Below are 22,455 nucleotides of genomic sequence, written 5' to 3'. Positions count from 1 at the left end.
GGAGAAAAACAGGCAAGAAACGCAGCTGGGGAAGTGTCATCCTTCATGAGGAATGAAGAAATGCACCATCGCCTGGAAGTGACAAATCTGAAGAGAAGCACAATGCTGCCCAGCCCCTGCCTGAAGTAGGCAGGGCCATGTGCTGGCCACTTCCAGGCGATGGTGCATTTCTTCATTCCTCACAAAGGGTGACATCTCTCTAACGTGCACCCAGGGGGCAGGGCCGATGCAGCAGGGGCCGGTCCCTCACTGTTTCCAGGATGGCTTCGCGGGCCACATGAAACCACTTCGTGGGCCGGATCTGGCCCCCGGGCCTTGTGTTTGACATGTCTGACATAAGGGAAAAACCTGTCCCTATCTCTAGTTGTTTTGGTATGTAGTACCCTATAACGGCGTCCCAAGGGGAGGAGTTGAAACAGTTTATCTCCAGAATGTGAGAGGTCTGTAGTTATTTTCTCAGCCTTCCTTTAGACCGACACAATATACAGGTCTTCTATGGAAAGTAGGCTGGTTGGAATTGTTTTTTCTGCAGTCCTAACTATCCTTTGGAGTCTGTACCTGTTATAGTGCTAACTTCCATGTGTGGCCCAAACATACATAAATATTCAATAAAAGCATTATAATAAACTGTTTAAACCTAGTGAAGAGAATCTGAAAGGGCAGCGATATACATTTTTCTTGAGGTAAGTACCTTTCTTAAAGAAAAGTAGATTTTGATGTATTTTGAGTCCCTCTTTGTATATAACTGTGGAAAGTTTAATACATGGGGTTTCTTTTTTAAAAAAAATCAGGAACAAAAAAGGAATGGCTCTTCTTTCTGATTTTTTTTTAAATTGTATCTGCTATGCTGTTTGCTGTGCAGGTTTGCATACTCCAGAGAAGTATTCCTGGACAATAAAAAAAAACCCACTTTATAAATAAATATAAAATCAATAACTTAAACCTGCAGTTAATTTTTGGCAGATTTATTTGCAAGACAACTGGATAGGGTTTCCAAAGGATAGGTCCCATCCCCTGAGAGGTTACAGTTGAAATGTATGTATTGTAAAAGGAGGAATGGAAAAACCAAGACACAGTGAGCCTGGCTGTATTGCACTATGCAGTGCTTGCAGATGTCCAACCTTGCTCATTCCTCAGATGGAGCATCAGAGGCTGGCCAGGGAGAAGCAGCTGCGGGAGGAAGCCGAGCGAGCCAAAGAGGAACTGGAACGACGCCTCTTTGAGGTGGAAGATGAAGCTCGGCAAGCTAATGAGGCTTTGGTGAGCATTGCTCTAGTAAATGAAGCCTAGTGGTAGGTGCTCCAAGGGCTTCTGGTCAATTGTCTCCATTTTGCACCCACTTAAAAATTTTATTTTATTTTATTTCATCATTTCATTTCATGTTATTTCATTTCATTTTTTAAAAATGTATATGCCACCGTCTCACTATCCAGAGAGCCTCTGGGCAGCTTACCATATGAGGTGCTTGTTTTTAAATTCTCCTCCAGCGCCGTTCAGAGGCCGCAGCAGAGTTATTGGCTGAGAAAGCTCAGATAGCCGAGGAAGAAGCCAAGCTGTTGGCTCAGAACGCTGCCGAAGCAGAGCAGGAGCGCCATCGATTAGAGTTGGCGGCCTTGAAAACCAGCGAGGAGAAGCGACTGATGGAGCACAAGATAAGGGAGGCCGAGCTGATTGCCATGAAGCTGGTGAAGGAATCTGATAGAAGGTGACGACACTCTGTACTAGAAACTTAGTTGGTCATTCTGCATATGGTCCCTCAGATGCTTTTTTATGAAAACACGTGCAGAGGTAGTCCTTGACTTATGATTGGTTCGCTTGCCAACCATTTGAAGTTACAGCATACCTGGAAAAAGGGAGTTATGACTCTGTTCCGAAGTTCCAACAGTCAGCCCCCTGCAGTCCTGTAACTGCACTTCGGGCTTTTTTTGCAACAAGGTCACATGTTTGGCCATTTACAGCGTTCTGACTGTATTACTCCCAGTTTTTAGCAAAACCATGCCATAGCAAACAATTGATTTGCTTAACAACCACAGTATTTGCTTTACGGCTGTGGCATTTGCCCTAACAACCACTGCCAAAAAGGTCATAAAATTGGCTCACTCACATGACTGAACCATTTTTATGACTGTCATGACATATGACTATAATGGGCAGGTTCCATTATGATTATATGTTGAGGACCTGCATTTCTGCAGGCTGCCTACAGCACTGGAGTTAATTAGTCCCAAGTACAAGTTAGAAAATTTTTAATATGGCCCTCTTGAACTATCATAGGCGTAAAACCTAAGTTCTGGGTTTCAGGTCTTTGTTATGTTCTGATGGGATCACAAGAAAGAAAGTCAGGCCTGGAAGATAAAGGGTTGGGGTTAAGATAAAAGAGCAATCCTTGGAATTTAACAGACAGTAAAATGAAATAAAACTTTGTGAGAGAAAACAGAGGCAAACCGCTTCTCTCTTGCTGCAGAAAGCTCCATGGATGTGTTTGTGAAGTCACCAAGAATCAGTTTTTTTATTTGTGATGCATCTTGATTTTTTGGACTGTATCCTGCTGGCATTCTGGTTCCTGAATGTTAGAGGGATTCTTGGCAATGTAAACAGCAAAAGTGCATATTTATATAAAAAAGTAATTTTAAAATTATAAAGAACTTAGAATTGTTTTTAATTGTAGTTATCATTAAACTGTGTGTTTAAATACAAATTAAAATTTAAACAACAGTATTTAAATCCACACATTTTAAATAGTTTTCAAATTACACAGGAATGTGGAAACAGAAAATACTAATCTCCCAATTATTTCTCCTAATCTCCCAATTATTCTCTTAATGATTATGATTGTAATCTTTCTGCGTATGGAAAAAAATCAGGAATTAAAATGGTGAGATCTTTAATAAACCGAGGCTTGTCAGTTACCATGGTTACCTGATACCAGGGATTGTTTCAGGTTTTGCTTTTGAGCCATAAGGCAGCCCCACAAATCCCATCTATTAACAAAATTTATTGACGCCTATTGTGCTCTCAGGGCATTAGTTAAAGACTGTCTTTGAGAAATGTGGATTGATTTGCTTATGATGATAATTTGGCTTGGTAGGGCCAAAGAAGCTGAACATTTAAAACAGGACCTACAGGAAGCCAGAGAAGCTGAAGAGAAAGTAAAGCAAAAGCTTCAAGATGTCAGCAAATTTAACTCTCCTCCTGTAAGTTTTTCTTTTTAATACATGATTGCTTCAGAGACAGAATAACAACAATGATTTAATTTATCCTTAGGTAAAGGATAAACCTGCAATAGGTAGATTCTCTTTCCATCTACTAAAGTTGTCTGGAAAGAAAGGAATCATGGGGATTGTAGTATTCCATTAAAAGTATCAAAACATCTTTTAAAACTAGAATTATGGGGCATCTTTCAAGGAAGGACTGATTGAAGAGGAAAATGTGGAGTGCTTGGTGCTGAGTTTGGTTGTTTGCTTGCAAACATTTTATTATCCAACTAAGTAATATCATCGGTATTGATGTTACTGGCAATGTTTTAGCAAGTTGGGTAATGAAATATTTGCAAGCAGACAAGCAAGTTTAGAAAGAACCAAGAACTCCATAGTTCATTTGTGAGCTAGGTATTCTCTTCTATTAAAAAAGGGAAATATTTGAACAGTTGCCAAACACAGAAAGGTAAAATGGTCAGTCCCATTACATTGTGTTTGTAATTGATGCCTTCAGGATAGGCAAACCCAGGAGTCTATTTCTACTAGACCCTATCCAGTGATGGGATTCAGCCGGTTTGCACCACTTCGGCAGAACCGGTAGCTAATTTTTTGTTGCCCAGGCCCAGAATGGACTTTCGGAAGCGACATCCACACAGAGAACCAGTTGTTGACATATTTGAATCCCACCACTGAGCCTATCCACAGTATCCAGTCAGATCTGTGCTGGTCTGTAATTATGCCACCCAGTGGCGTGTTTTTTCCCCTGTAACATTTTCTGCATCAATTCACAATTGCATAGCACAGTCCCATGTGTTCAAGACCTATTCCTAAGCAACATAGGATCTATGTTGGTGCTGGTGATGACATACAAAGCCCTACATGGCATGGGTCCGGATTACCTACGGGAGCACCTACTGCTTGTCAACATCCCTCCGTCCTGTACGTTTCCACAGAGAGGGCCTCCTCAGGGTACCACCGGTCAGAGAATGTCGGCTGGTGACCCCCAGGGGGAGAGCATTCTCGGTGGGTGCACCAATCCTTTGGAACCGCTTACCAGCTGAACTCCGGATGGCCCCCGACCTCCGCTCCTTCCGGCGTGATCTAAAAACTTATCTATTCGAACAAGCCGGCCTGGCCTGATGGATTTGGGTTTTAAAATTATTTAACTAATGTATTCTTATTTTATTGCCCTGTACACCGCCCTGAGTCCTTCAGGAGAAGGGCGGTATATAAATCAAATAAATAAATAAATAAATAATATCATAACTTTTTGTTTTTGTGGTCTTTTCTAGCATACTGTCAAGTGTACTTCATCTCCGCCTGCTGACACAAGGGATACCAGTGGTGACAAAGGATTTGTAAAGATGGATTTAAGAGACATTGATTTGAAGAGGCTTTCCTTGGAGATAGAGAGAGAGAGGTAGGACTGTCCTCCTGTAGCTGAAATAAGGCCAAGCAGATTCCAGATTCAGAATATTGGTGGATGAAATTTTATGCCAAGAATGGTATTCTTCATACTTTGTACCTTTATTCAGAAACTTATTTTGTTTCATGTTATATACTGGCATTAGGTATTTCTGTTCAGAATAGAAACCATATCCCAAATGCTAGAAATATTAGACACCTTACTAGTTTCTGCACATCTATATGAACTCAATGATCTCTTACCATCAGAACAGAAGCTTTACTTAATATAGACCAAGCTGAGGTAAAGGGGGATCTTTTCAACTTTTTATCTGAAATCTGAGCAAAGGCTACTTCAGAAATAATAAAATCGCTTTCTTTGTGACATATGGAACAATTCATTTGCATAAATTGAGGACTATGCAGCATAAATCTTCCCCTGTTGAAAACAAGGATGGTGTGTCCTTTCTGTGATTTGATAATCAAAGGCCAGTAGTTAATCTGTGAAAACTCAAAATCTGAGTCCAACTAGGAGTGTGAACATTGAATCTTAGACAGACTTCATTTGCTAGATTATGAATATACAACTCTTTTACCTGAAAGAGTCAAACAGGTTATCCATCAGTAGTTTGGGAACCTCAGATTTGAGCACTTCTCATCCCAAAGCAGGGCATTCAATTTGGGAATTGTAATTGGTCCCACACATGGGACCACATGTGTAAGGTACAGCTTAGTTAGGTTGATTCATTAGATTCTCAGGTCCTGAAATCTGTTCTCTTATAGTCCCAGGTACTAGTTCTGGGCTGGCTCAGGTACTGGTTTAATTATGTATACAGCCCATTTAATTATCTCTACTCTGTTTACTTTTTGTTTTGTCTGTGCTTCACAGGTTAGACTACTTAGATAAGAGTAGAAAGTTTGAAGATCGGCTAAAAGAACTCAAGACTGAAATCCATGCTCTCAAACTGGAAGAGAAACATGCCGGGTTTCTTTCTCATTGGAACATAATCCTTGACTCTTTGGACCATTCATCAGAAAAGGCATACAAGGTTCCTATATAGTCAAGCATTTCTTTCTTAAATTTGTAACAAATGCATACAAAAACCTCATTTTAGCACTTTTTCAGGAGTCAGCTAGAGGTGTCCTCCTGGGACTTGCAAGCTAGGTTTAAAAACAATGACTTTTCTTTGTAATTTGTCGCTGGATCTGTGGCTGAAATATTTAGGACTGTCACAATGATTCCAGTGATTAAGACCATGGACAATAAAAACTGACAATGGATTTCACCTTTATCCAATTAAATTAAGTACTGAAGTTTACTTGACTACATCCAGATTGTGTAAGAGTTTCTTCCTACAAGCCATTAGAATTCTCAACACGAAGAAACTGGAACTATAAATACTTGTATTGCAGTTTTTTAAGTTTTTAGTTTAGAATTATGTGTAGTTTGTTGTTCTCTTTTTCTTTTGATTCCTGTCGTCTGATGTAGCACCTTGGACCTGGGGAAACGTCGTTTCGTTTCACTGTGTACTGTATAGTATATTGTTGAAATGACAATAAAGTCTACTACTACCACATTTATTTATATATTTTAAAAAGTGTAATAACTGCTGATGGTTTGTGTTAGAAAAAGTTTACTTTATTGAGCGATTAGCTCTTTTCTCATGTTGAAGGAAGCAAACCACCTTAAAAACAAATTGGTCTTAGTCATATACAGATTAACAAAGATTTTACTAACTAACCAAACTGGACTGACCTAAAGTACTTTAACTGAGTACAATAGAAGTTGTTTTCCACCAGATTAAACTTTTTAAAATTTCTATCTCTTTTTCTCTATTAACCAATTGCAGCTTTTCAGGTTCTGCTGAAGGAAATTTTGAAATTTTTTTTGAAATTTTAATTCCATTTATATCCCGCCCTTTTCCGAAGACTCAGGGCGGCTTACAAGCTTAGCAGTAGCCTTCATTCTATGTATATGCCTGCTTATTAGGGCTTTCACACACACACCCAAGCGGCATTATTACAAAGTCAGCTTAATTGCCCCCAACAATCTGGGTCCTCATTTTACCTACCTCGGAAGGATGGAAGGCTGAGTCAACCTTGAGCCTGGTGGGATGCGAACCTGCACTAATTGCAGGCAGCTGGTGTTACTTAAGGAGGCATTAGCCCACTTACTTAAGGAGGCATTAGCCCACTGCTCCACCAAGGCTTCTTAATCCCTGTATCTGATCTTTGAAGCACTGAGCTTGATAAGTCTTGCGTACTTTAGCAGGAATATCAGTAAAGGGTCAAAACAAGTCAGAGCCTATGCCCCATTCTTACTTTCTTTGTCCTTAGCCTTAAGCAAAATCCCCTAAGCTCTGAGAGATCTCCACAGGATGTTTTTCTTGTTGTCACCACTAAACTATTTTCTGATTTAGAAATACTTTTTCTTCTGTATATTTTCATATCTCTAAGGTAATGTGGCTAAATGTAATGTGAGCAAAACACAGGATAGTGAAGTAAATTGGCTAACATTTAAACAGCTCTCCCCAACAAATGGACTTTTATAACAAAATGTTTTAAAATGATTTCTAAATAGTACCAGATATATACCCAACCCTGAGAAATGGAGGTTTCCCTAGGCTAGGATTCTGAGTCTCTCCCATACTTGTCCTTTTACCTGTGTGGCACAAATCCTTCTCCCAATTTCCTCCTCCTTTTGAAATACACAAATTTGGAGCTGGAGTTTGCATTGTCATGTTTTGAATGACAGTTCTATCACCCAATCACCCCAACTTGTGAAAATAATCTTTTACATTCTTCATCTGCTGCTGAATCTTTAGGTAACTACTCTTTCAGGGAAAATGACTAATTGTACAGTTGTTTCTGTAATTTATCTCTATGAAGCTAATAATAATAATAAGTAATAATAGTAATAATAGTAATAATAATAATAATAATAATAATAATAATAATAATAATAATAATTAGTAGTAGTAGTAGTAGTTGGAAGGGACCTTGGAGGTCATCTAGTCCAACCCCCTGCTGAGGCAGGAAACCCTATACCATTTCGGACAAATGGCTGTCCAGTCTCTTCTTAAAAACTTCCAGTGTTGGAGCATTCACCACTTCTGGAGGCAGGTTGTTCCACTGGTTAGTTGTTCTAACTGTCAGGAAGTTTCTCCTTAGTTCTAGGTTGCTTCTCTCCTTGACTAGTTTTAGAGATGCTTCAACCTGATCATTTTTTGAAGGTGACTCTCCAGAAGAAAAAACACTTGAATCTAATAATAGGATTCTTGAATTTCATAATAGGATTCTTGTAGAATCCTGAGTTGATTTTATGTATTATCCAAGCCAATACAATATTCCTAATGTTATTTATGGGCATTACATAATACAGTACATGTTCTACCTCAATCATTAAGACTTCTGGAAATAATAATTTGTGAATTTCACACTAAAGCATTTCAGTCTTTTATAAAGGGACTATTTCCAGGCCAAGAGAGTTAAATTAGATTCGTGCTGGCTTTCAGAATATTTAGTGTTATCCTGAATTAACTTAAAACCTCAATTAATGGCTAATATACTGCTTTTTTAAAGGCTCCTGTTTGGATGAAAACCCTTGAAGGAGACCTGTTTAATAATCTGCAACATTCCTTTTCACCATCATGCCTGCTAAACGTGATTGAGAATACCATGCCCAGTGCAGCGACAGAAAACTCTTTTCCAACCCATCCCCTGGTTATCAATAACACGGGAACAGGACACCAAAAGCACATTAAGGTAACCGGCTTTGAATTTCATTTTCTGTATTCCATATCATACAATGTCCTAACTACCAGTCTTTTCCTTGGATTATGTGTCTATATCTCAATGAAGTATTTATACAACATTAGGTTCTCAAGATCTAAGTTAGCCCACTGATTTGAGCTTTTGTTCCGGAAGCCACACAGATGCTTTGGGATACTTGTGAGCTGGACACAAAGTGTAGTTATTCCTTGTTCCTTATCTTCAATGTGCCATTGAATTTGGAGGTACCATTCAGCTCCTGGATCCAACTGACTGATCTACTCTCTGTCAGTCAGTCAATACAGGTAGTCCTCGATTTACAAGTTTGTTTAGTGACCATTCAAAGTTACAACAGCACTGGAAAAAGTGGTTTATGACCATTTTTCAGAGTTATGATCATTGCAGCATCCCCATGGTCATGTGATTTACATTTGGATGCTTGGACAGCTAGTTCATATTTATGACGGTTGCAATATCCCGGGGTTATGCGATCACCTTTTGCGACCTTCTGACAAGCAACAACAATGGGGAAACCAGATTTACTTAACAACCACATTACTGACTTAACTTCAGTGATTCACTTAACAAATGTGGCAGGAAAAGTTGTAAAATGGGGCAAAACTCACTTAACAACATAAACTTTGGGCTCAATTGTGGTCGTTGAGGACTACCTGTACTGACTTACCAGTACTGTCAAAACAAGTATTAGAGGGGGAAAGGAAAATGCTGAGTCAATATGATAGTCATGTGATCAGAATTTTTAAGTTCCATGTAACGTCACTTTTTTCTTCTTTCTTCGCAACTCATTTTTGAAATGCTATTTTTGCCAAATGAAGCGATTTCAAAGCTAGCACATTTTTTAAGTTGGCCCAATATAAATTTTTAACTTGATAAATGGAGTTATCTCCTATCTCTGTGAGCTACTGGATGAGGGGAGAGCACATCATTCCATGAAGAGGAGGAGGAGGAGGAGGAGGAGGAGGAGGAGGGAGAGAAAGAATGCCTTTTTCAAATACCAATCACACCTGTTGTATGTGAACATTTTTATTGATCCATTATACAACTATGGTTTAGATATGATTTCTTCACTTCTTGGCTGTAGGAAGTGGTGAAAGATTCCTCTTTATTCCTATTCCAATATCAATTTTGGGCTGCTTTTTTATATAGACTGATGCCTTTTTTTAGCAGCATATCATCTTTTATTCTGTACTTTTAGTATGTTTCAACCCCTCTGTTCCAGTTATGTAGTCCATTTGTCTTAAACCTAATCTTTCTTATACTTTACGGCTTCTTAGGTGCAACAACACAAAACAGATGTGATCTATATCTGAAGCACTTTAAACAGTTATCCAACTCAACTTATCCATCCAAAGATTTCTAGACTACTTTCATATTCTGGAAAAAATGCAGCTCCTGCTTGAAGCATAAGAATGGAAACATTCCTTTTTGATTCCTAGGAAGTGGTGCTCATATTCTGATATAGAAATAGGCAATACTAGCCAACCAGAGATTTAAGTCTGCAAGTCTACTACACCTTGGTATATTTAATACATTGTCTTGAGAAAGTAATTGAACATTTCTATCGGGTTACCTGAAGATTTGTCATGCCAATGTATGTTTGTAAGAAGAATCTTAAAAAATTCAAACAGATCTAGTCTGTTTGTTCCCAAAATCAGCAATTCTATTAAGTTACTTGGGAGTTAAGAACTGAGTTGTGTATTCATTTAAGAATTATAAACAAGTTGATGTTAAATTTCATGAAAAGCAATGGGATATCACAATTAACTAGATTAAGGGCCTGTACATTTAGAATTTTTCATAAAAGTGAAAATGTAAATTTATGATTGTGAATATTTTTATTTTTGTAAAGTGTTCTACAACTATTATTCTCATGTTTTTCTATGATTAAAGGACAAAATTTTAAATGCCCAAATCTGTTTATTAAAATAAGAATCAGTTGGCATGCTATATATTGTCCTTAAGCTAAAACTAGTTGTGCTTGTTTCACAAAGTTCTTTTGCTGAAAATTCACATACTGTATGCTCAAATGTAAACGTATTTATTATTCTGGCATATAAAGAACTGCAGCCAGTTTTAATTATTACAACAGGAGTTCCTTTTGAGAAAACAAACTTAGGACTGTGCTGTTATTTAACTTGTAACTCATCCTATGATGAATGTTGTTTTATTTTTATTTTTACAAAAAATGAGTTTGGAATAAGAAATAAGTAACGGTAACAATAAGTTTATTTTAATGTCAGTATCTAAATAAAAAAGTCTTTTATGTTTCTTAAAATTCAAAGCAACATAATCTTTCATAATCTCTCATGAAAATTTTTTATTCTCTGTGAGAAATGAAATGGCAGGAAAATAAGCCAATTAATAAGGCTAGAAATAGGTTTAGTTTCCCTTACAAGCTAGCCTAAACAGAAGACTGCTGTTGAAGCTTTCTTGCCACTGGTTTTCTTCAATTACTTGATTCCATTTGACATGTCAACTGGCTGTTCCCTATCACAGCTGGCTCGTCTTTTTTTCTTACAGCAGCCATGCTTTCTTGCAATATTGCACACACAAAAGCTTAAATATTGCACACATAAAAGCTTAAAATTGCTACACAGAAAACAAGTCACTTAACATTCGACAGAGCTGCCATTTCTACTATGTAAGTTTGTACTACCTGACCCAGAGAATAACACCAACTTCTAAACAGAATACTTTTGTGTACATGCTTTGTGAGCTGACTCATTGAAATAACACTTGGCCTTCACTTTTTCAGTTCATCCTCTACTCCTAGGTTAAGTGAGAGGAGGGTTATCTTACTGGGAGTATATTAGCAGCTGTCAAGCAACCTTCTATCATTTTATCTCAATACTCAGAATTATAGCATTGTGGTTATCTGTGGTTATCTTTAGTGTCACTTATAAAAAAATTGATACTGGAAGTCAATTTCTGAATTGTGGAGGTAATGGAATAATAACAGTGATAACACTGGAAAACGCTGTTGCCTAAATGAGTTTTTTTAAAAGGGAAAACATTTGTCCCTATTGCTTAGTTGCTCATATTCTGCTTAATGAAGTTAAAAGCCAGTTGCAGAACTGAGTCTACAATGAGGACAAAAAATCAACCTGAAGAGAGACTGAATTGGTAGATAGCTTCTCCCAGAATCTATAGCCTTGACCATGCTGGCTATTAAATTTTAGGAAATACAGATACTTGAAGGGGACTCAGACGGAAAAAATGGAGTAAAATATATGGATGAAACAATAAGGCTTCCATGAATTTGAGCCAATATACTTGATGGGGAGCCAAAAAATTATGAGGTTCTGGAAGAGAACACAGTTCTTTGCTTCCCATCATTAAGTAAGATAGGGGAAATACAACTCAAAGATGATCCTGCTAAATAATAATAATAATAATAATAATAATAATAATAATAATAATAATAATAATAATAATATAATAATAATAATAATAATAATAATAATAATAATAATAATAATAATAATAATAATAATATGATGATGATGATGATGTCAATTGCAATAGGCAGCCTTACTAGGAACTGCTTGCATCCTGTGACAATATCTGTAATACCATCAAACATCCACATCTGCCTATCCCAGGTCCTTCGTAAGGACTCGATAGGTAGACAAAAAATGCCAAATCCAGTCTGAACAATTGGCTGTGCGATGATCAATAATAATAATAATGGCAGGAAACGCTATACCATTTCAGACAAATGGCTGTCCAATCTCTTCTTAAAAACTTCCAGTGTTGGAGCATTCACAGCTTCTGGAGGCAGGTTGTTCTAAATGTCAGGAAATTTCTCCTTAGTTCTGGGTTGCTTTTCTCTTTGGTTAGTTTCCATCCATTGCTTCTTGTCCTGCCTTCAGGTGCTTTGGAGAATAGCTTGAATCCCTCTTCTTTCTCGCAACCCCTGAGATATTGGAACACTGCTATCATGTCCCCCCTCGTCTTTCTCATTAAACTAGACATACCCAATTCCAGCAACCGTTCCTTATATATATGTTTTAGCTTCCAGTCCCCTAATCATCTTTTTGCTCTCCTCTGTACTCTTTCTAGAGTGTCAACATCTTTTTTACATCGTGGTGACCAAAACTGGATGCAGTATTACAGGTGTGGCCTTACTAAGGCATTGTAAAGTGATATTAACACTTCATGTGATCTTGATTCTATTCATTAATGCAGCCTAGCACTGTGTTGGCTTTTTTGGCAGCTGCAGCATACTGCTGGCTCATATTTAAGTGATTCTCCACTAGGATTCCAAGATCTCTTTCTCAGTTACTGCTATTGAGCAAGGTACCACCTATACCACAGGTCTGCAACCCGCGGCTCCGGAGCCGCATGCGGCTCTTTCAGCCGTCTCCTGCGGCTCCCAGTCCTCTGCCATGTGCAGTCCAAAAAAAAAAGTGGGACTAAAAAAGTTCAACCAATCAATTCAAATATGCAGGGTAGGTGCATATCTCGCCTTGGCTCCACTCTTCAGTCAAACCATGTTCTGCGCATGCACGCATATACGCATATGCGCACACATTTTTTGCGGCTCCCAGTTTTTCCTTTTGTGAGGGAACCGGTTCCGAGTGGCTCTTTCACTGTTTCAGGTTGCTGACCCCTGACCTATACTAACCCTGTGAATTGGTTTTTTCTTGCCGAAATGTAGAACCTTACTTTTTTCACCATTGAATTTAATTTTGCTAGATAGCGCCCAATGTTCAAGTCTGTCAAGATCCTTCTGTATCTTGTCTTTTGGAGTGTTGGCTATCCCTCCCAGCTTGATGTCGTCTGCAAATTTGATATCCCCTCATCCAAATCATTGATGAAGATGTTGAAGAGCACTGGGCCTAGAACAGAGCCCTGGGGCACCCCACTACCCACTACCCTCCTTGTAGATGCAGTTCCATTGAGGATCACATACTGAGTATGGCTGGTCAGCCATCTACGAATCCATCTGGTGGTGATGCTGTCTAACCCATATTTTTCTATCTTATCAAGTAGTAGGTTGTAATCTACTTTATCAAATGCCTTACTGAAGTCCAAGTAAATTATATCCACAGCATTCTTCTGGTCCACTAATTTTGTCACCTGGTCAAAGAATGCAATAAGATTTGTCTGGCATGATCTGTTTTTGACAAACCCATGTTGGCTTTTGGTAATGACTTTGTTTGCCTCTATGTGTTTGCTGATTCATTGTTTATCTTTTCCAGAATCTTCCCAAGTATTGAGGTCAGGCTGATAGGTCTGCAGTTTCCTGGATCTATTTTTTTCACCTTTTTTGAAGATGGCATCTACATCAGCTCTTTTCCAGTCCTCTGGTAGTTCCCCAGTGCTCCAGGATCTTTGAACAATATGGTTCAGTGGTTCTGAGATCACATCTGCTAGTTCCTTGAGAACCTTGGGGTGTAATCCATCTGGTCCTGGTGATTTTAACTTGTCTAGGGTGGACAGGTGCTCACTTACCATTTTCTTGCCTGTCTTAACTTGTGTTTTTAATCCGTTTTTTACAGTACTGTTTTTTATAGGTTGGACTGTTTTTTCCCTTTGTGTAAAGATATATAGTCTGGCAGATATATTTTTCGTCTTCCTTCTCCCTTATCATTTACTAACATATAGCAGAGGCGTCAAAAAACACAACTTTATGTATCCATGCCACATAAGTGAGGCTACAGGATATTAGAGAGCTTATCACCCCCAAAAAAAAGTCTGGAGGAAGAGGAAGCAGCAGTAAAATTTATTCGTTTAAAGAAACTTTGTGAGTAGAAGACCTTGGAGTTCTTGTTAGTCATGCATTTGAAAAAAATAAATCAGTGACACAAAACTACTGAGCTTTGTGGGCTGGAGATTAGGATGGAAGGTGCCTATTGTTAAAAAAGAAGTCCAGGAAAGGATCATGGAAACATCTCACCTATGCTTTGGTATCTTCATTGGCATATTAATGACAGCTTATAAACTGTAATTGATTTAAGTTATTCATTAGAGAACTCATTTTAAAAATCTAAGAATTTCCAAACTTAAGTTTGACATTCTATAATAGAAATGATTGTGATGTTATACATCAATATTTATAATATATATGAGAACTTTAAAGTGTCTGAGGAAGCAAAAAGTGCAGCTTTCCTCAAAGAATCCTCTTATAGTTTGCACTATGAATTCCAAGGATTATAAGAAAATGACAAATATCCAGCAATGCATGTTTTGTTTTTGACAGCAGCCCTATTAGCTTACTCATAAGACATCAAACTCACTTTAGAGTTTTGTGTCAACAATGAACTGATCTCTGTTCTTTTGGCTTACTTTTAAAATATTAAATTAGTATAACAAATAATAATGCTAAAGTATCACTGGAGCCAAACTAGTTCTTTTAATAGGATTTAAAGGTTGTCTGGTTATAATAAATGTTTTCTAAATTAAGTTATTGTAATTTTTTTTTCAAAATAAACTTTTGAACAACTTCTGGTTTCAGTGTCAAGTCAGTATTTTTAATATTTCGCCTGGAGTAAATAATGGGTTCAAACTCAGTAAATTCCAAGACTGATTTTGGAAAGATGGCCACTAAACTCTTCTGGTGGCTTGTAAATTACCATCCATAGAATTGAGCTATTCTATAACTAGGACAATATTATACTTGTGTAGTCAAACATTCAAAGCAACCAATGGCTGTCTATCTTATATTTCAGAATATAATGTTAATAAATCCAGACATTGCTTGTTTTGAGGAAACCTGAGTTATTAACTCATGATGCTAATTCTGCAGTCAATTCCTTCCTTGAGGCCTTCTGCTTTTAAGGAAAGGTACAAAATTGTCACTTTGCAGTTACCCTCAAACAACCAATATAGGAGTAAACTCAGTGTAAAATCCCTTTGTTATCAGGTAATCTAAGAGCTAAGCGTGTTTATAAGGTACCTTTAGTTGATACCAACCATCAAAGTTTGGGAAAGGGACAGAGGACTAGTAATAACTACATAAAACCTAAAATGGAAAAGAGCAACAGTCAACCCTCAATGAGGCAACTCTAGGATGCCTTTTAATACAGTCTTGCACAGCAACGGCAACCAATTATTCCAGGCGTTCATCACCTTCTTCCACATCTTTTAGGCTGAGAACTTCAAGGGTCCCTTTGCCTTTGGTTTCACACCTGATCAATTCATCAATCTCCCGGAAGCAGCCTGGATCCACAAGGCACACCTGCAACATTAGCACTACATGAGACTGGAAAGGCCACATCTTAGGAAGAACTGCCCTGGTGAATAAGACTAAGTGGTTGCTGGTTCCATCTGTAGTTACTAAACAACAACTACTTGCACATTGTTCAAATTTCTTTTGTTTTGAATTTCTTGCTAATTAGTCTCGTGTCACTTCAAGTTTTTGCAATGTGAGAATTAGATTACCTCTCACTGTTTTCACCATTCCATGGCTAATTTCATGAAGCTGTTGTGCCCCCCACAAAAAAGTGTTATAATTCCTTGGGTATTTTGATTGGCCCTTTTTAGAAATTTTACCAGCTTCAGGGTATTTTTAAAATGGAATGGAGAAAGAACACTAAATTGGACTGGAATGTCTATATATTACACTTCTACCCAATTATGTTAAAAAAAACAAAGACTGCAATTCACCAAAAATTGCCAAATTCGCTTGAATTAGAAGAAAAAAGAAGTGCTGATATGTCACAATGGAATCTTTGCAGCATCCCTATCTTTTGCTGTGGCCTTAAATGCTCATTTACCATACTGCCTTACAGCTGCATGCTTATCCCAATGCATTCTAAAACATCTTCTGCAAGAACCAATGACATTTCCTTCACAAGCAATCATGAAAATGACTGCAGTGTAAATATCAGTCCTTATATCTATACTCCAACACTTTGAGTATAAACCTTCTTCTACAAAACCAAAGGCACAGTACTAAGCTTTTTCCTAAGCAAAAGACTGGGGAAAGGACACTGCTGCTTACAATTTCCAGCTGTTCATCAAAATCCTCATTTTCGATTACTTTGATCAGTGGTTTCAACTTCTCTTTCAATCTCTTGCCTTCTTTCCGGGGGAGAATGAAGCGTAGCCTCATGTGTGCTCGCTCAATCTGCATCGTCTCTTTCAGCTGCTTGATGACTTCCAAAGCCTGCAGAGGAATCCAAACCAAAGCACATTTTTATCCCGCTCGCCTTGAAAAAAAAACTGGAAAAACTTAACTCTCTTCACTTCTGATTCCATACTTTTAGCCATATATGACATTTGTTTTGCTGAGCATATTTTTATACCCAAGACTAAGCAGCATGGCAATCTTCCATCCAGTCAAATAGAGCTGGTGGGAAGAACCTCTTGTGTTTCCTGCAGAACTGCATTGCAAGCATGAGAAGTGGAGCAGCGCAAACTCATTAATTTTTAATAGATTAATACAGCAAGAATTGCTGTAATTCATTCTACATGGAGCTGCTCTTGAAGATCATTCAGAAACTTCTGGCGATCCAAAATGTTGTGGCTTGCTTACTTACTTAGCAGTTGTGGTATAGCACACTACACTGTTGCTACTGGAGTTGTACTGGTTACCAGTTTGTTTCCAAGTGCAATTCAAAGTGCTGGACATTCTCTATAAAGCTCTATATGGCCTGCAGCCTACATCTGCTTTCCTTAGATTCTGCCTAGTAAAGGCAAATGACCAGGGAGTACCTGAAGATCCCTTCCAATTGTGAGATAGGGAACATTCTTCCTTTGCACCAACCTTACTTGTGAGGCAAGAGTGGACTCTATTCTTACGTCCTTTTAAAAAAAGAAATATGGAGATCGAATTGTTGGTGGAGTCATTGATGCCAGATTATGGTATTTTATATTACTTTGTCATGTTGTAGAATAGTTTTAGATAATGCCTCCAAATATGAGTCCACTTAGCCTTAATCCCTATCACGAAACAGGTGAAACATGTTGGAAACAGATAATCATTTTTCTTGCAATGATTTCAACTTTATGAAATTCTCTTCCCATTGATTCCCAAAGAGGCCTAACCTACTATCTTGACAGCCATATCTGACAAAGGATAGCAATACAGTTTTGATTTTCAGATGTTGCAGGACTAATACTGTTTTCTGTGCAATTTCTCCACTGTACTTAAGTGGTTTTACTTTCTTGTTTGTATGATGGAAATGTTAATATTTTCCAGAATTAATAACAATATCTTCAGGATTTAAAAATGCCAAGTTTGAAAATATCCAGCCACACAATGATTGGCACAGTACTGCATTAAAAAGAGACATTGCAAGAAATTCTACAAGATGCAATGCACAACTAATGTTACCAATCTACAAGTTTAAGGATCCTTCAGGTATCTGCACAAGAAAAAAAGAAGCAACTTTAAAAAAACACATCTTGCCCGTTGACTTGGTGACAAGTCAACTCAAACCAGATGATCAGCTTATTTCAAATTAGTACAGCTAGCCCTCAACGTTATGATTGCAATTGGGACTGGATTTCTGGGCGTAAGTCATCATGGTCCTAAATCATGTACACACCTAACGTGTTGTCAAGTGCCTGAAATGTAATTGCATGACCACACATGCGTGTGGAAGGCACATTTTACAATGGGCAGGCTGTAAAACACCCATTCCAAGCCAGCCCTAATTTTGAACTGTCATTGTTTGACAGTTGTTTGGACTGTCATTAAGTGACCAATCATAAGTTGAGGACTGCCTGTAAAGAGAAAAGCTACAGTGTGTTTGCAGGCCTATAATTTGCAGGCATCTACCTGCTGCTTGGTACTTTTCCCAGGCTTGACTGAATAATGTATATCCTTCATAGCTCTTTCAATAAGGATGACTGTGTAGGGTCTCTTGGTTTCTGGATTTACACATTTGTCTGCAACAATGGTTGCTATGTCACGAAACATTTGCTCCAGTTGATTGTGACGTTCTTTATCAGAGACTTGCAATTCCCCTTTGGCTAAGATCTGAAACAAAGAAAAGCTTATTTGGATTTGGGCTTTTTCAATTTTATTTATTTATTTTATTATATTTATATACCGCCCTTTCCCGAAGGACTCAGGGTGGTTTACAGGGTGATTAAAACAAAAAATACAAAAGTTAAAAACAATTTAAAAAATTATATCCGTCCCTGAACAAATAAAACCTGTTAAAATTAAAATTAATTAAAATTAAAATTAAAAATTAAAATTAAAATTCAGAAGGTGTATCATGCACCGTCATTAGAACTGTCATTCAGCCTTCTAGACTGTTTATGAACCTTAGAAGAATGGCTGTCCTAAAGAATCTCTGCAAATTACAAAGCAGAAATAATGACTTCCTCATCGAGTTTGACCCTTGGTTATTACACAGAGATGTCTGTATAGTTTTAGGGGCAGTAATACAAAGACCTTCGGCCAGTCATTTTCTTTCAGCCCTAGGAAGGAGACAATGACAACCTGCAGGGGCTTGTCCAGGCTTTTCATTCTTTCAGGATTTTGTCTTCCATCTACACTACCCTATTTGAAAGTTCCTGATACTCTCCCATCCAAGCATTAAGCATTTACCCTGTTAATTTTGGGCAGTGATCTAAGGCTGAATAAGCACTGCTATTAGCAATAAATGTAAAATGAGCATTGACTGATAACCATAAGAGCTGCTTTGCAGATGGGTGGCAAACAATTTAATAATATCAACAAGGCTATGGAAGACTGAATTTTTAAATCAGAGCATAAACTCAAGAGCATAAACATATTTTAACCTTCTTGCAGAACAAGTAATATGCGATGAAGACATGAAAAAATATTTTTTTGCTCGAGTTCAAATTTCTGAAACATTTAAAAGAGTCATTGGAGTATAGCATTGGATTAGGACTGAAGAGCCAGATGAAGTCCATTCTCAGCTATGAAAACTCCCAGGATGATTTTGGGTCAGATTTTATTATACTTCAGCCCAAATGACCTTAAATAGCTCAGTGGTCTCAAGTACCCTAAACACTGATCCCAGGCTGACCTAAATGCATGAAGGGATTATATTTCTACTATCTGATATATTGTTTGAATTGCCTTAAAATGTTAAAGAGAGATAAAATGAGACAAAAAACATTAAAATTTTTTTGCACAATTTCAATACCTACTGTTTTGCAGATTTCTGTCTGATCATCTGTGCTAAAAGCTTTGATGAGGTCTTCGTTCTTTGCCACTTGACCTTTGGAGACATTCAGAAACACTGTATGTGTCTGCAATACTTCATCAAGGTCCTTTTCACTAGAAAATTAATTTTAGTTGTTAAGCACATTCTAAGTAATGCATGCCAACAACCAAAGTATTTTGACAGTCTTATTTAACCCATGCTGATTACTGCTCTTTAAAACTACCTTTGATTCTATTACTATGGCAGGGCAATCAGATTAAACTGCTTCATTCCATAAGCAGAATATCATAGTAAATAATTGCATAGTTCTATCTAAACTGGCAATGACATATTGTCAAGCAACAAGGTTGTAATTTGGTTAAAAATATATAATTAGGAAACATCTTAATCAGCTAAAACATTAAAGAAAGCAATACTAGTCCAAAGGCAAAGTCCTATCTGCTATTTATCAGTAAACAGGTAGCTATCCAATAATATTGATTCAATAATTACTCAGTGGGGTTGTGCTCCCATTAAGAGGTGATTGTAACTTGCAGCTCCTGTTCAAGCAGCAGGTAGAAGCTATGGCTTGAGTGGCTTCACCCAAATTTGGTTAGTGCTGCAGCTTCAACACTACTTAAACCAAGATGCCTGAAGGCAGTATCTCGTGTCCTGATCATTGGGCTACATGGAACTGCCCTTGGGAATGAATTTAAAGCTGCAAATTGTGAGACTACCTTGTCAGTATACTATAATACCTATTTTAAGATCACCCTCATCCGAGCTACAGATAGTTGTCACTATTGCATCACTGTACTGGTTGTTAGTTGCCATTCTAACCACTGAGTTGTGGTGGTGCAGTGGTTAGAATGCAATATTGCAGGCTAACTCTGCTGACTGCCAGCAGTTTGATCTTGACTAGCTCAAGGTTGACACAGCCTTCCATCCTTCCAGGTCAGTAAAATGAGGACCTCAATTGTTGGGGGCAATATGCTGACTCTGTTTAGAGAGGGCTGTAAAGCACTGTGAAATGGTATACAAGTCTAAGTGCTATTATTATTCCAGACTTAATTCAAAGTGTTGGTTATTTCCAGGCAATGTCTTTTCAAAGAGACAAGCAGCTATATAAATTGAAATAATACTTACCTCACTATATTCTATACTACACTCTTCTAATTTATTTGCTTATTCTTTATCATACTACTCTGTATTCATGTTACTCCAGAAACTGTGGTTAATAGACAATACTTAAGTAAACATGAATAAAGGTAAAAGGTAAAGGTTCCCCCGCACATGCGTGCTAGTCGTTTCCGACTCTAGGGGCCGGTGCTCATCTCCGTTTCAAAGCCAAAGAGCCAGCGCTTGTCCGAGGACGTCTCCGTGGTCATGTGGCCGGCATGACTAGATGCCAAAGGCACACGGAATGCTGTTACCTTCCCAATGTAGTGGTCCCTATTTTTCTACTTGCATTTTTTTACGTGCTTTCAAACTGCTAGGTTGGCAGAAGCTGGGACAAGTAACAGGCGCTCACTCTGCTACGCGGCACTCGGGATTCGACCCGCCAAACTGTCAACCTTCTGATCGACAGGCTCAGCATCCTAACCCACTGAGCCACCGCGAACATGAATACAGAAGTGTAAATACCGTAGTAGGTGATTTACAAAAGCAACTGAGCCACATGGTTTAGAGCAGGGGTCTTCAAACTTGGCCCTTTTATGACTTGTGGACTTCAACTCCCAGAATTCCTCAGCCAGCTGGCTGAGGAATTCTGGGAGTTGAAGTCCACAAGTCATAAAAGGGCCAAGTTTGAAGACCCCTGGTTTAGAGTTTAAGCCCTGCAATTTGCACATGCTTTAAAAGTCAATGAATTTTAAGCCAGAACTGCAAAAATTGAAAAATTCAACCCTGGATTTATTGACTGATTATTTATTTAGCCTAGTCTTGCACTCTGCGTAAAGCCAGAAGCACTGGGTTTGTCAAATGTCACTGGACAAGACAGGAGTTTTCTGTTCCTCTCTCTGAGGCCCAAGCCCTCACTCACGCGCCGCTCCGCCAGCCCATGACTTTGTTCCGGTAACAGGCAATCTCAAAACGCTTCCCCGCCCGTCGGATCCGCACGACGGCCACATTGGTCAAGCGAATCTGGTTAGTCGGCGTGAAGATCGCCATGATACGTCAGGATCGGCCGCCTCCGCTGGACAGAACACAACGCAACAGCTGAGCCTCTTCCGCCCCTCGGTTGTGACGACTTACGTGCCAAAACCTCGCGAGAACCGGCTCCCCAAAGTCCGTCTTTAAGTCACTCGGGTGGGAAACCAATCCTGAGGACTAATGATTCCGCGTTGAAAAGTGACCTCCCCCCCCCCCGGGGGTGAGGTTTAATTAAGAGGGACCGCATAAAAAGCAAAAACAAAAAGCGAGGTTTAAAGATTTGACTCCTTTTTTGCGGAGGTTTGATAAAAAAATGCAAGTAGCACGTTTTTTTGTTTTTTTTTATTGAAAAGTTTTTCAGTACATTTTATCTTTAACAAAACAAAACCCCTCCCAACCCCCTCCCCTCTTCCCAACCCACCCCAACACCTCCCTCCCTATTTTGTTTTTAAATAGCCAGTACGATATCTTAGGAAGGACTGTCTTCAAATCCTTGAACAGATGATCTTGGACTTGTCACTGTGCAGGTTCATATAATCGTATTTAAACATCGTTTGTTTAAACTGTGCAGGATCCAGTCTTGGATCTGTCACCAGGAACAGAGGTTTAGTCTCTGTTTAGTCTCAGACTCTAGTATCCTGGGACACGTATATTCGCCTTCATTCGAGTTTAAATTGTTTTTATACTAGCCGGTTGTGGTTTATTCATACGACACAGACCGAGAAGGCTCTTTAATCTCAACAGTGGATGGTTGATTGGCATAATGAACCAACTATGCCTTTAAAACAAACCGTGGCTCAATGTCTCCCCCTATTCCAACACGAAGCATTTAGGAG

General features: G+C 38.4%; 2 protein-coding genes across 3 annotated transcripts in view; one reads left to right on the top strand and one right to left on the bottom strand.

The window, feature by feature from the left end:
- The window catches only part of LOC308675004 (merlin-like), a 40,761-nt gene extending 30,315 nt beyond the window's left edge, over positions 1–10,446 (top strand). For both annotated transcript variants that reach the window (XM_081339932.1, XM_081339931.1), the window contains 7 exons: positions 1,138–1,260; positions 1,488–1,705; positions 3,089–3,194; positions 4,490–4,617; positions 5,491–5,650; positions 8,184–8,366; positions 9,668–10,446. In XM_081339932.1, the coding sequence (XP_081196058.1) occupies positions 1,138–1,260; positions 1,488–1,705; positions 3,089–3,194; positions 4,490–4,617; positions 5,491–5,650; positions 8,184–8,366; positions 9,668–9,703 (954 nt within the window). In that variant the 3' untranslated portion in view covers positions 9,704–10,446. The remainder of the gene's footprint in view (positions 1–1,137; positions 1,261–1,487; positions 1,706–3,088; positions 3,195–4,489; positions 4,618–5,490; positions 5,651–8,183; positions 8,367–9,667) is intronic.
- Positions 10,447–10,601: 155 nt separating this feature from the next.
- SBDS (SBDS ribosome maturation factor) lies at positions 10,602–21,742 on the bottom strand. The gene is made up of 6 exons (XM_081339950.1): positions 21,510–21,742; positions 19,473–19,602; positions 18,124–18,324; positions 16,342–16,506; positions 13,011–15,576; positions 10,602–12,699 (listed from the first exon to the last, which is right to left on the bottom strand). Exons 1-5 carry the CDS (start codon positions 21,635–21,637, stop codon positions 15,448–15,450), a joined length of 753 nt encoding a protein of 250 aa, XP_081196076.1. The 5' UTR covers positions 21,638–21,742; the 3' UTR covers positions 10,602–12,699; positions 13,011–15,447.
- Between the last annotated feature and the right edge of the window lie 713 nt (positions 21,743–22,455).

Source organism: Vipera berus (genome assembly GCF_964194415.1).
Source record: "Vipera berus genome assembly, chromosome: 1".
Lineage (NCBI taxonomy): Eukaryota > Metazoa > Chordata > Lepidosauria > Squamata > Viperidae > Vipera > Vipera berus.
This window is presented reverse-complemented; position numbering and strand designations above follow the sequence as displayed.